Source organism: Populus nigra, chromosome 2, assembly GCF_951802175.1.
Source record: "Populus nigra chromosome 2, ddPopNigr1.1, whole genome shotgun sequence".
NCBI classification, from domain to species: Eukaryota; Viridiplantae; Streptophyta; class Magnoliopsida; order Malpighiales; family Salicaceae; genus Populus; species Populus nigra.
The window spans coordinates 47,976,896-47,989,271 of record NC_084853.1 but is presented as its reverse complement, the minus strand read 5'-3'; the positions used below and the strand labels follow the sequence as shown (position 1 = coordinate 47,989,271).

Below are 12,376 nucleotides of genomic sequence, written 5' to 3'. Positions count from 1 at the left end.
GTTAATGCCAAACTTTTTTTTTCAATGGTAGAGAAATGTCAAACCTCACCGTATCAAATAAGGGGGGAAAAAAGAAGAAATAAATGTTAAATTTTAACGCATACGTTATATTTTTTATTTATTTCATGAAAATTTCAAACTTTCTTTTATCAGGGGAATTTGAAAATGTGATAATATTTATTTTTAAAAATATTTTTTCTCAAAAAAAATTAAAAAAAATATTTATTTTTTATATTAGCATTTCAAAACGATTCTAAATTAAACACTAAAATATTAATTTAAAGTTAATATTTTTTAATATTAACAAAAAAAACAAGTTAAAACTCGGTCTTGAACAGTAAAACAATTTATACTGGTTAATTAATTTAACTAATTAATTAATTAAGTTACTGGAAACTTCCAACTTCCCAGTTATAATCGTTACTTTGTTGGTTGATTATCTTAATCAATTTATACTAATTAATTAGCATTAATTATGGCCAGTTTCTCCAAACTTTTGAAGTCTTAGCATTAACGATAAACAAAAACTGTCGGCATTAATATAGTGTACGCATCGAATTATATTTTCATAGTGTGTACATGTATTTATATAATCTGCTACTGTAATCCATAAACAAATATTTATTTGCTTAAGAGGTAATATTTCTTTATCCTTTTTTTAATTATTATTTCTTTCTTTATATGGCACATTTCAACTTCTAGAAAAAGTTGGTATCAAAATACTGTAGAAAGAGCATGCGATGAGAAGAGGTCGGCATACATGAACACTATTTTTCATAATAGAATGATAGATATATAGAGAAAGAGACGTATATTAAATTCAATACGAATGTGCTTGAAATTAAAGTTATTAAAACCGGTTTAGTGCATAATTTGATGCAAGTTCTAGGCTAAGCAGGTTGATTCAAGCCGGTTAAAATCAATAACGTGATTTTAATTATTATTTTAAAAAATAAAATAATATCATTTTAAAAAAATATTAAAAAAATCAAATTAGATTTTATAGATTAACTCGCTGAGTGTTTAGGTCAAACCAAATTAATCTCGAGTTGACTTTAAAAAAAAATCAGGTTAGACCGAGTTTAATAACTATATTTAACGAGAGTTAATTTTTCCCGAAAGAATTAGATTTAATTACTTGTTAGGAAGAGATTTAATAACTTATTAGGAAGTGATGTTTCTATGTCTCGAAAATTAAATTAAATTTCCTTAGGGATTTCTTTATATTTTTCAAACAAAATGCACATTCATAAGTAAGCTCCTGTAATTAATATAAGGCTATTGATTTGAGCCTCACCTTAATTTGCAACCACACCATAGACTTAGACTAATAGTGTGTTTTATATTATAGTTGTGTTATATTATATGATATTTTTAAAAAGTATTTTTTTTGTTTAAAAATGTATTAAAATATTATATTTTTTATTTTTAATACCAACTTTTTAAAATTATTAATTTAATATTTTAAAAAAACACCTTTAAAAACATCTAAAAACAAAAACTTCCTCGTTAAAATCATTCAAAAGCTACAGAATTAGTAGTCCGCAGTTCAGAACAAAAGCAACAGCACTTGGCAAAACTTATAGTCCTTGCATTACCTAAAAAATATTATTAAAAAAAAAAGAGAAAATAATGAGGAAAAGATATAAAATCAGTACGTAAGGTATACATAACATATATAATAACGTGAACGTTGAAAAAAATTGAAAAAAGGCTCTGCGATCAAAATTGCGTGTTATATTCATGGTAAGGAGAGAAAAAATATTTAAAAGCGAAAATCAAATTAAAAAAAAAAAGAAATAAAGGGGACCACTGACAACTTCCAAGTCAACGACACGTAGACGTCACTGTGAGTTTTTTTATTTTTTAATTTATTCTGGAGCTAGTAGTTTTAAGTTTTTATTTTTATTTTTTTATCAAATAGTTTAAAATTCCTTTCAACATGATTCATGCATTATAGCTTTTGACTTTAAGTTATGATTCAGGAATTAATTTTTTAAAAATAAACTATGATAAAAATAACTTGAAATGACTTCAAGTTAGAAATACATCTCATAATTAAGAATGACTTGAAATTACTTTATTTAAGAATGAATTGTAACTTTTGATAAGTTAAAAGTTTAAAATTTGAACTTTTGATTGAGATAAAATCTTGACTCGGTTTTATAATAAATGTTTTATTTAAGTTAAAAATTATTTTTTATCAAATATATTTGTGGCTTTTTATTTAAATAAAAAGTAAAAAATACAACTTATATTAATCTAAAAAATTACACCAGACAACCTAAATCGGCTTGGCTAGGATGAAGTATACAAGTTATTAACCAATTATTAGCAAAAAAATTGGTTAATAAAAAAACCTAGCCCCGACCAAACTCCTAGGTTTTGCAAGTCACCGGGTTGGATTCCGAATACATTGGGTCATCCATCTTTAAAATCATCATTGTTATCTGGCTGCACTAAAACAAAACGAAGACCAAACCACTAAATTTATGGTTTCGCTTTTTGGAGAGCAAAAATAAAAAAACACTCAAGTAATGAAGAGAACATAGCATCTTGCAGTCGTATTCTGCAGCCACTTAATTCCTTTCCCCTACCTTGCAATGATGACCATGCATGCAGTGAAGTCAGGACAAGGCAAGCATTTAGTTTGTTTAGCATTAGATAGCTTTTACGATTATTATTTAAAAAAATAGATTTAAAACAAATTATAAATTATAGTTTTTTCAAAAAACCAGATTCAAAGAGAGTTTTATACGAAATCTATACAAAATTCTAATAAGTGTTAATTAACCAAAAACTTTTAAATCTGTAATTAAAAAGCAAAACACAGACCACACCACAAATAAAAACACAGAAGTCATGAATTCAAAACTCAAATGTATTAGAAGAATCAATACAGAGTCTCTTGCATCCACACTTGTATGACAAGGCATTCAAGCACGCAGGCAAAAAAGAAGGTTACTTCACATCTTAACATTTTTTTTTAACATCCTCAAACATCAGACATCAAGAATGGACATTACCTTACTAAAATCCACACGGCCAGCATGTCAAACAGCCACTAACTTATTACTGCTTAAATCAGTCCAAAATAAACACTGGGAGGAAGCTAGTTGGTCTACCGTTTCCAACACTTCAACCATCAAGTTCGTTATTTAACCAGTCTTACATGGATTTGAGCAGAGCTCCAGCAATCAGGAACAAATATAGGGTCGAAAAGGAGCTTTTCTACCATAAAAACAGCGAGACTAAGTTGAGTTTACAAGGACAAATAACGGTCTGTCTCCTAGGCGTTCCCGTCCCTGAAAACAGAGAAAAAGCACACCAGTAGTGCATTAATGAACAAGAATGCATCCTTGCGTTTACCTAATGACAAAAAGTAAGAGACAGGCAATGAGGCTGTGGAGTCTATACAGAACTCAACAACTGAAACCTCAGGTTTTATGGCTGTAAATTCAAATTAAGTGAATACAAGTTGCTTCTGAAGTAGCTTCAATTCTACTTGCATCAAAAGCTTCAAGCAAGTTGACTTCTAGTAGCATTGACCAGAACTTATTTTCTAATAGTGATATAAGAATTGGCCAGCATAATAAAATCATTGGACTTAAGATTACAAAACTTATTCTTCAAAAATTTTCCTTCTATGATGAGGTAACGAAAACCATACCAAATTGCAAGAAAATAAAAGCCTCTAGGAGAAAAGGAAGGAAAGGGTGCATAGTCGAATACATGACCACTAAAGTCCAGGTTCAATATGCATGCTCTTTTCCCTTAGCATTATTTTTCTGGGCAAGGGTAGATTGCACTTTGAAAAATATTGAAATGGTTCAAATTACATGTACAAGTAGAGGATCATTAGCTGTCAAATTGCTCAGGGTGGAAAATACCAGTGTCTTATTGGAAACAAAACTGAATCAGAGAAAAAATCAACGCATATCAAACTCAATGGGAATAGTTCATACTATGGATGAAAATGCAGTGTGATTAAACATACCTTCAGCCCTAACAATTCAATAACACAGGCACACTCGACAACATGTACCCCAACACGCTCTGCAATAAAGAAGTAAAATTATTTGAAAATGCATCAATGTGACATCAAGTAAATGATGAGTGAGCAAAAGAATATTTCATAACCAGCAACAGACTATGCATGCAAGACAAACTATACCCATGTGGGTAGACCAAACCAAAATTACCGACATGTATTATTAAATTTAAGAAAAAAATTCCAATGATCTCCATGTAGGAACACCCATGTTTCTCAATATAAAGGAAAACACCTACAGCCTACTTTACCAAGTGAGCCGAACCCTTGATGCAAAGTATCCAATCACCCAAGTTATGCTTTGTGATATTCATCCCCATCCCCAACAAAGAATGAAGGGTGGGGAGACTACGATGGTGAACCAACTAACATGCAACATTGGCAATTCATCCAAAAGTTATTTTAAGTTATGAAACACTACCAAGTAGTTTCACTGCAGCACATAAGGTCCCACCAGTTGCAATGAGATCATCAATTACCAATGCATGTTCTCCTGCTTCTACTGCACCCACATGCATCTCCATTTTGTCTGTTCCATATTCCAAAGAGTACTCTTCCGAAATAACCTCCCCTGATAAAACCATGAAACACAAACCATTCAGAGAACTTCAACTTGTGTCGACTAATTGAGACTGATTCCATCGCACCAGATATTAGGTAATGATTGTAAGTGATCTAGGAATTCAATTCTCACAGTTGGAATATAAACTAAAAATAATCATCAATAATGCTTCTGCACTAATCAATCAAGGATATGTTCAGGATCTAGAAAACCATAAAAGCATGCAGTTTGTAAGGAAGTGGAAAAATTCAATGCAAAACAAATTTACCAGGCAACTTATTGGGTTTCCTCATGGGTACAAATTTTGCTCCGATTGCCAGTGCAATGGGAGGGCCAAATATAAAACCCCTAGCTTCAACACCTGCAATATGCATGATGGTAAGAATACATAAATATCGCGACCACTTTACCAAGAATAAAAGAAAAACCAGTAATTAGTATGATGAATCAACTAAAAAAATGAGTTTTCTTAACAATCATGAAAAATTTCATAGTTATTAGTGGCTAATTTCTTTGATACTGCATAAACACGTGTCCAAGTTTACTGCTGAGCACTCCAGATATGCATGATCTAAAATAACACCAGTTTTCTCAGAGGAGCCAAGTTCCCTCGCCAGGTTTTATTGCTTTTAGAGCATTAACCAAAGGTATACCACATTTGAAAAGTATTTGCAGCATGGCTTTCATATCTACATGTCAGGAACAAGCTACCACTCTGTTCCTAGAGAAACACATATTGATATCCCCAGTGAAATGATATACTGGAAAACATTGTAACTATCGGTAAAGTCTCACCAACATCAGTATCCCCTTTCCCGTAGAAAGCAAGTCCTTGCAAAATTTAAAGGACTTGTGATCTTTATTCAAGGGAAATATGCCTATTGAAAACCATCTATTAGCAGATGGGTAACAGCTAAATCGCTGGCACACTTGTATAAGCCTAGCATCGATCATGGAAATCTAAAAGCATTGCCCAAGGGTTTTAGTTTTAACACTTTTCCCTTTTTTCTCGAGCCTTGTTTTGTCAGCATTCCTCAAAATTACTGTTAATAATAAGCAATACCAATTCACTAGAGTAAATTTATTTGATCAAATAGTTTAATCCCTTCTACAACTATGTATGCTAAAGTACACTTCACTATTCTTCAAGAATCCCTTTATCACTCACATTTGGATGCCTTGAATATTTCGCAAGCCCTTATCCAACTTGTGGCAGATTTAAAAAAAGAAAAAGAAAAGATGACTGTAAAAAAGGGACCTTTCGAATTCAAGTAAACATAATAAACTCACAGTGGAGCTCAACCATGATCATGGGCAAAACTAGATCAGCAGTTGATAGTAATCAGTTGTAAAAAATAAGTACCTGCAACGACAGAGATGTTTTTATCTCTGTACCTCTCAACAAACAAATCTATAGTATCCTTAAACGCTTTTGTATCAAGAAGCAACGTTGTTATATCCTGAAACATAATCCCTGTCGCCCCCCGGGAAAAAAACAATAAAGACCAAACACAAATCGATCAACAATGGATAAAACACAAATAAACAAAGGAAAGAGTAGCAGTAAAGGCATACTTTATAGTTACCTGGTTTAGGGAAGTCAGGGATGACCCTTATAGCAGAGGAGATTCTGGCTATACGAGGATCTTGCTGCTCATCTGCAGTGGCCATTTCTCTATCTTGCTTCCACTGTGACTCGCTCACTACTCAACAAGAACTAACTCAGATTTTTTGGCTAGTTTCAAAGAGAAATAAGCTGTTTGCTAGTAGGTCTTTCTTGCATTCTTTTTTCTTTACCAAATTGTCCTCTGCTTTAAATATCTAGCCTTGTGGCTTTTTTACACCAATAAAAATTAATCCTTTAATTTTATATATATATATATATATAATACTTTACAGACATTAATTACTATTTTTGGAAAGCATGTTGGACTTTGAAATTACTAGGGCAGCCCTTGTTAAAAGAAAAGAAATTACCAGAGCAGTGAAGGCGATTGGGGGCAGTTCTGTAATTCTGGGAGAAAGTTAAAGGTAATTGGGCACCGGAGGAGGCTGCAATCGGAGCCGACTGACGTTTCAGAGACGGTGGTCGAAGTCGATGAGAGTTTGGTGGAGGACGAAAGATGGAATTTGAACAACGGAGCAGAAGACTTCTTTGCATGATTTTCTTGACTCACAAAAATGCTGCCGTAGAGCGTGTTGCTAAATATATGGGTTTCGCTTTGAACGAGGGTAATTTGGTCCAGACAGTATTTGTCATGTTGGATGTATCTCCGATCCGGGATGTTACCTCGCTAAAATCTCAAATTATTAAGTAAATATTGCTTTGAACGAGGGTAATTTGGTCCAGACAGTATTTATCACGTTGGATGTACCTCTTCGAAATAAGATTCGATCCGGGATTTGACGCTAAAATCTCAAATTATTAATTAAATTCAAAATAAATCGGTTGAGTGGTTTTTTTAATAAAATAATATCATTTGAAATGTTTTTTTAAAATAAAACATGATTATTTTAGACAAATCAAAAATAAAATTATTGAAGTTAACAATCCAGCCTTACATGAATTTAATTGGATTAATCAAATTACATGCTAAGCCATAAATTTAATCGAGCTAAAGTCCAGACGAATTAAAAAAAAAAACAATTCTGACTTCGTGCCCCCACATGATCAGCATGTCAGACAGGAACATGTTCAATAACTATCATTTTAATGTTGTATTTTGGAACGTCGTGCTTTTTATTAAAAAAAATTTAATTAAAATATTTTTTTAATAATTACAAAAACTCTCGTAAACTGTTTTATGAACTGGGAAATTGGAATTCAGATCAAATTATAATTTTTTTATTTTTAATATTAGCATATTAAAATTTGAAAAAAACACATAAAATTATTAATTTATCAGACAAAAATACCATTAAAAAAGAGGGTTGAATAAAAAAAACAAACAAATCAAAAACAGAGAAGGGAATGTCCCGCACCAAAAGAACAAAGCATGGATCATGCTGATTGCTAGTCTAGTAGTAGTATTATTGTGACACCCCCACGTCAGTTTTTAAATAATTGATTTCTGTCTGTCAACCTCACTTTAACCTGTTTAGCCACCGGAATGTCAATAAAATAATGATGAGTGCTTGGCTTATTCCGAGTGCTAATCGATCCAAAAGAAGATTGAAATAATAATAGTTCCTAGTGGATGATGGTACATCATGACACCATGAGAATCGCCGGCGAGAAATTATGGATTCATTGAACCTTAACCCAACCCCTCAAGGCCAGAAGAAGACAGTAAGAATCTTCGTGCAACTTTAGGCAGGTGAATATCTTTCATAGATATCTCAATACGCCTCTTTTGCCTTGCGCAGCGCCCACCCCCCCCGGCTCTTCGGGCAAGTTTCCTGCCAAAAAGTCTTGACTTTATGCATGGAGAAAATGAAAAGAAATTAGCGAGTGAAAACGAAAGAAATTTACAACTTGCTTTTGTCGACCGATGCTCAACTCTTACTCTTTTTATAAAATCTGTACCGGCTCAACTTGTATTATAATTATAAAACTTGAACCGGCGGCGGCTTAGCTGGTTGGTTTAGAATTCAATTAACTTGGGGTTTTGAGTCTTTCCACAGTTTAGGTTGAAAAAAAAAAAACATATATTACATAATCAGAAACTCAACTTGATAAATGTTCCGAGCCTAATCTAGTAAAAAATCAGACCTCAATTCATTGAATTTTTTAAAAAAATTAGTTAAAACAATATTATTTTGATATATTTTTTTTAAAAAAATAAAAGGTAAATCTTTCCAACTTGTAATTCACTAAATTCTTATTCGTTGATGACACCAATTGGAGCTTAATAGCATGAGATTTTTTTAAAAAAAAGATCTGAGTATCTTTATTTTCATTTTTACTATTCAAGTATGCCAATTGTTTTTAATAATAAATGATCGTGTTAAGTTCTGTCTATTTTATATGATATAGTCATTTAATTAAAACATAGCATATCAATGAGCTTTTTAATTTGTTTCTAATTAAGTGTATATACTTTTATTTATTTTTGAATTAAATGTCTGTATTTATTTTTTCTGAGTGTTTATACTTTCATTAAAAACTGTATTGTTTTTATAGAAAAAGTAATTTGATTGGTACTTGAGATGCGACTACAATATCTATTATAACAATAATAGTTGTCTTTTTAGATGACACGTTCTTTTTTATTTTACAAATATATTAGTTTTTTTATTTTAAAATTTTAAAAAAATTATTTTTTTATTTTAAATCAATTTTTTAATAGTTTTATATTATTTTGATGTGCTGATATAGAAAATAAATTTAAAAAATATATATATTTTAATGTATTTACGAAATAAAAAAACACTTTCAACTATTACATATATATTTAAAAATATACAGTTTCTTAACTACTTCTAAAAGCTGTGTTTATAAAACTCTGTTGACGAACCTGACTTAAATGAGCAAGCCAATGATACTGGGGATATCAACATGGAAATTAGTCAACTAGCTACCGCTGTGGCGGCCAAGGTTCTTGACGATGAGGCCAGCATTAAAGCTCCGACTCTGAAAACCTCGCCAAGGAAAACCAGACAAGCAGCTGCAACATGGTTCCTACCTGCGTCATGCTACTTTCATACACGGTTCATATATTGAATGACCTGCCTTGGTACGTTGCTGGTGACTTTAACATCATCAGAAAACCCTATCTTTTACTAAATCTACTGGAAACTCTGAAAAGAATCTGTGTGCTGTTAATGCTTTCAATAGTTGTCTGGATGCATGTGAATTATACGACTATCCTTTTACTGGACCTGTCCACAGATGGTGTAACAAGCAGCAAGCAAACCCTATCTTTAAAAGGCTAGACAGAGTTCTGGTAACCAATGGTTGGTTCTCACATTTCCAACATAGCTCTGTGGAATTTCTACATCCAGGGGAATCTGATCATTGCCCCAGTCTCCTCCAAAATTCCATCTCTACCCAAGCCTTTCAAATTCTACAACTTCAGGGCATCTCATCCTAAATTTCTACATGTTGTTGATGATATCTGGAGCGCACAGAGGGAATACCCTGTTCAAAGTCTGCAGAAAGCTGAGACTTCTAAAGCCGTCTCGGAGAGTTAAACAACACTTTCCATGCGATTTACCAAGAGGGTATTGGATGCGAGAGCTCTCCTTGATGATATTCAAGCTGACATATTATCTAATCCTACAATACATCTATATTGATTCAGAAGGAAAAGGAGGCTGTGGAGGAAGCATTTTTCGAACAGAAATCAAGACTCACATGGCTGAATGTAGGCGATCTCTATTTCCACAGAGTCACTAAATCGAAGCACGCAAGGAACTGCAGTTTATTTAATAATGGAGACAAACTCACGAAGCCTGACAAAATCCAAAATGAATCTGCTCTTTTTTCAAGAATCTCTCTGGATCTGAAAACAGAGAAGTTTATGGAGAATCATTTCAATATTTCAGTAAACTCTTTGAGCGTAAGCTTTTCAAGAATCTTATCTCATTACCCCACTTTCCCGAGAAGAGATGAAGAAAATAGTATTCTCACTTAATGGGCAAAAATCTCCTGGCCCAGATAGCTTCACTGCAACTTTCTTACAATCTACTTGGCAGATTGTGGGAGAGGATATTACTTCAGCTATATCATAATAATTCCTTGTTAACGGTAAACTACTGAGAGAAGTAAATGCCACTGCAATCTCCTTGATACCAAAAATACCAAATGCTTAAAAAAATAATATCCTTCAGACCGATCTCTCGTTGCTCAACACTTTACATGTGCATGTCATCAATCTTAGCCGACTGGTTAAAGGTATGCGTGCCATCTCTTTTAAGTCAGAATCAGTGTGCCTTTATCCCCTGAAGAAGACTCGCAGACAACCTACTTCTTGCACAAGAATTGGTAAAGGATTATCAAAGAGTAAACCTCTCTCCTAGGATTGCTGTGAAGATAGACCTTATGAAGGCTTCTGACTCGGTTAGGAATTTCTTGGGAATGCTTTAGGAGTAATGGGCTTCCTTGAAAAATTTATCAACCGGTTCAAGACTTGTGTCACTACTGCCAGCTTCTCTGTTAGCATGAATGGCGATCTTGTTGGCTATTTTCAAGCAAAGAGGGGGTTAAGGCAAGGTGATCCTTTATCACCTTACCTGTTTGTCATTGCTATGGAAGTCTTTTCATGCATGCTCAATAAAGCTACTGACCTTTACCCCATAACATTCCACTCTAAATGCAAACAGACTCATCTCCCTCATCTTTGTTTTCCAGATGATCAATTGATCTTTGTTATAGGAGATCTGGCAGCTATGCAAGGAGTCGCATCTCTTCTTAATCAATTCTATATTACTTCTGGGATGAAGCTCAATCCTACGAAACGTGAATTATACTGCTCCGGTGTGTCAAGCACACTAATTCAGAACTTGCAATTGTCAACAGGATTCAAATTTGGATAATTGCTTGTAAAGTATCATGGTGTGCCATAAATCACTGGAAAGTTAATCTTTATCCGACTGCAAGCCTCTTATAGATAAAATATAGCGAAGAACGCAGAGTTGGGCCTTAAGATGCCTAACCTTTGCTGGCAGACTCCAACTAATCTCCTCAGTGATCTTCAGCTTAGAAAAACTTCGTTGTTCTATCTTTTACCAGCAAAGTAATGAAGATAATTGAACGAAACTGCAGCTCATATGGCGTGGGAAATACGAATCTGCTCATGGTGCTGAGGTAGCTTGGGATAAACTACCTTTTCCTAATCAGGAAGGAGGTCCGGGGTTGATGGAAACAGAAGAATGGAACATTGCATGCATTATGAGATCTATATGGAACCTATTACTAAAATCAGGCTCACTATAGGTTGGCCGGTCTTATGCCGACCTGCTTAAAGATAAAAGAATTTGAGAAGTAAGAGTGCCTTGTGATTGCAACTGGTCTTGGAGGAAAATTCTGAAATTTCCACCTCTAATCTGGGAATGGATCTCCCATACAATCAGAAATGGAAAAACAACATATCTATGGTGGGATTCTTGGCATCCAAAAGGTCCACTCATGGAGAAACACAGTAGAAGGATCATTATACACGAAACAGGTATCCCTTCCGATGCTAAAGTCCCATCTGTTCTTAAAAACAAATTTGTGGGATACTCTGTCCTAATGGAACTGGGGATGATTCGGAGACTTGAAAATTAACCTTCAACAGCAAGTTCACTGTTAAAAGTTCTTGGGAAGATTTAAGAGCTAAAGGGTGTAGGGTGGATTGGTTCAAAATGATATGGAGCTCCCTCTATATTCCACAGCATAGTTTTATAGCTTGGCTTATAGTCCTGAACAGGTTGTCTTTCAAAGATAGACATGCAAGAAGAGGAAGGATAACAGCTATTTGTGTCCTCTGCAAACAAGCCAATGAAAGCAGAAATCATTTTTTTTATTGTCAATTTGTAAATGGAGGTTTTACACAAGTGCAGCATCACAGGAAAATGGGAATTATTTTAACAAAATTTAAAAAAAAGAACAATTTTTTAATTAGCTATTAAAATCTAATACCTTGTAATCTGACTCAACACCTTGATAGGTCTGGTCAGCTTAATAAAATCAATAAAAAAATATTATTTAACCAGATAAATATTTACATTGGTTAAAAAAAATAATACTCGGGCCAAATCTCAACACTCACTAAACCAAACCTAAAATATTTTTAGACAAAAACAAATAAATTTTGGATTTTTTAACTTAGAATTATTTT

At 33.3% G+C, this 12,376-nt stretch overlaps 1 protein-coding gene across 1 annotated transcript; it reads right to left on the bottom strand.

The window, feature by feature from the left end:
• Positions 1 to 2,863: 2,863 nt before the first annotated feature.
• LOC133683099 (adenine phosphoribosyltransferase 1-like) lies at positions 2,864 to 6,810 on the bottom strand. Its single transcript, XM_062106621.1, has 7 exons — positions 6,591 to 6,810; positions 6,200 to 6,316; positions 5,977 to 6,087; positions 4,882 to 4,974; positions 4,473 to 4,622; positions 3,998 to 4,056; positions 2,864 to 3,305 (listed from the first exon to the last, which is right to left on the bottom strand). The coding sequence occupies exons 1-7, from the start codon at positions 6,772 to 6,774 to the stop codon at positions 3,252 to 3,254; spliced, it is 768 nt and encodes a 255-aa protein (XP_061962605.1). The 5' UTR covers positions 6,775 to 6,810; the 3' UTR covers positions 2,864 to 3,251.
• Positions 6,811 to 12,376: the final 5,566 nt, after the last annotated feature.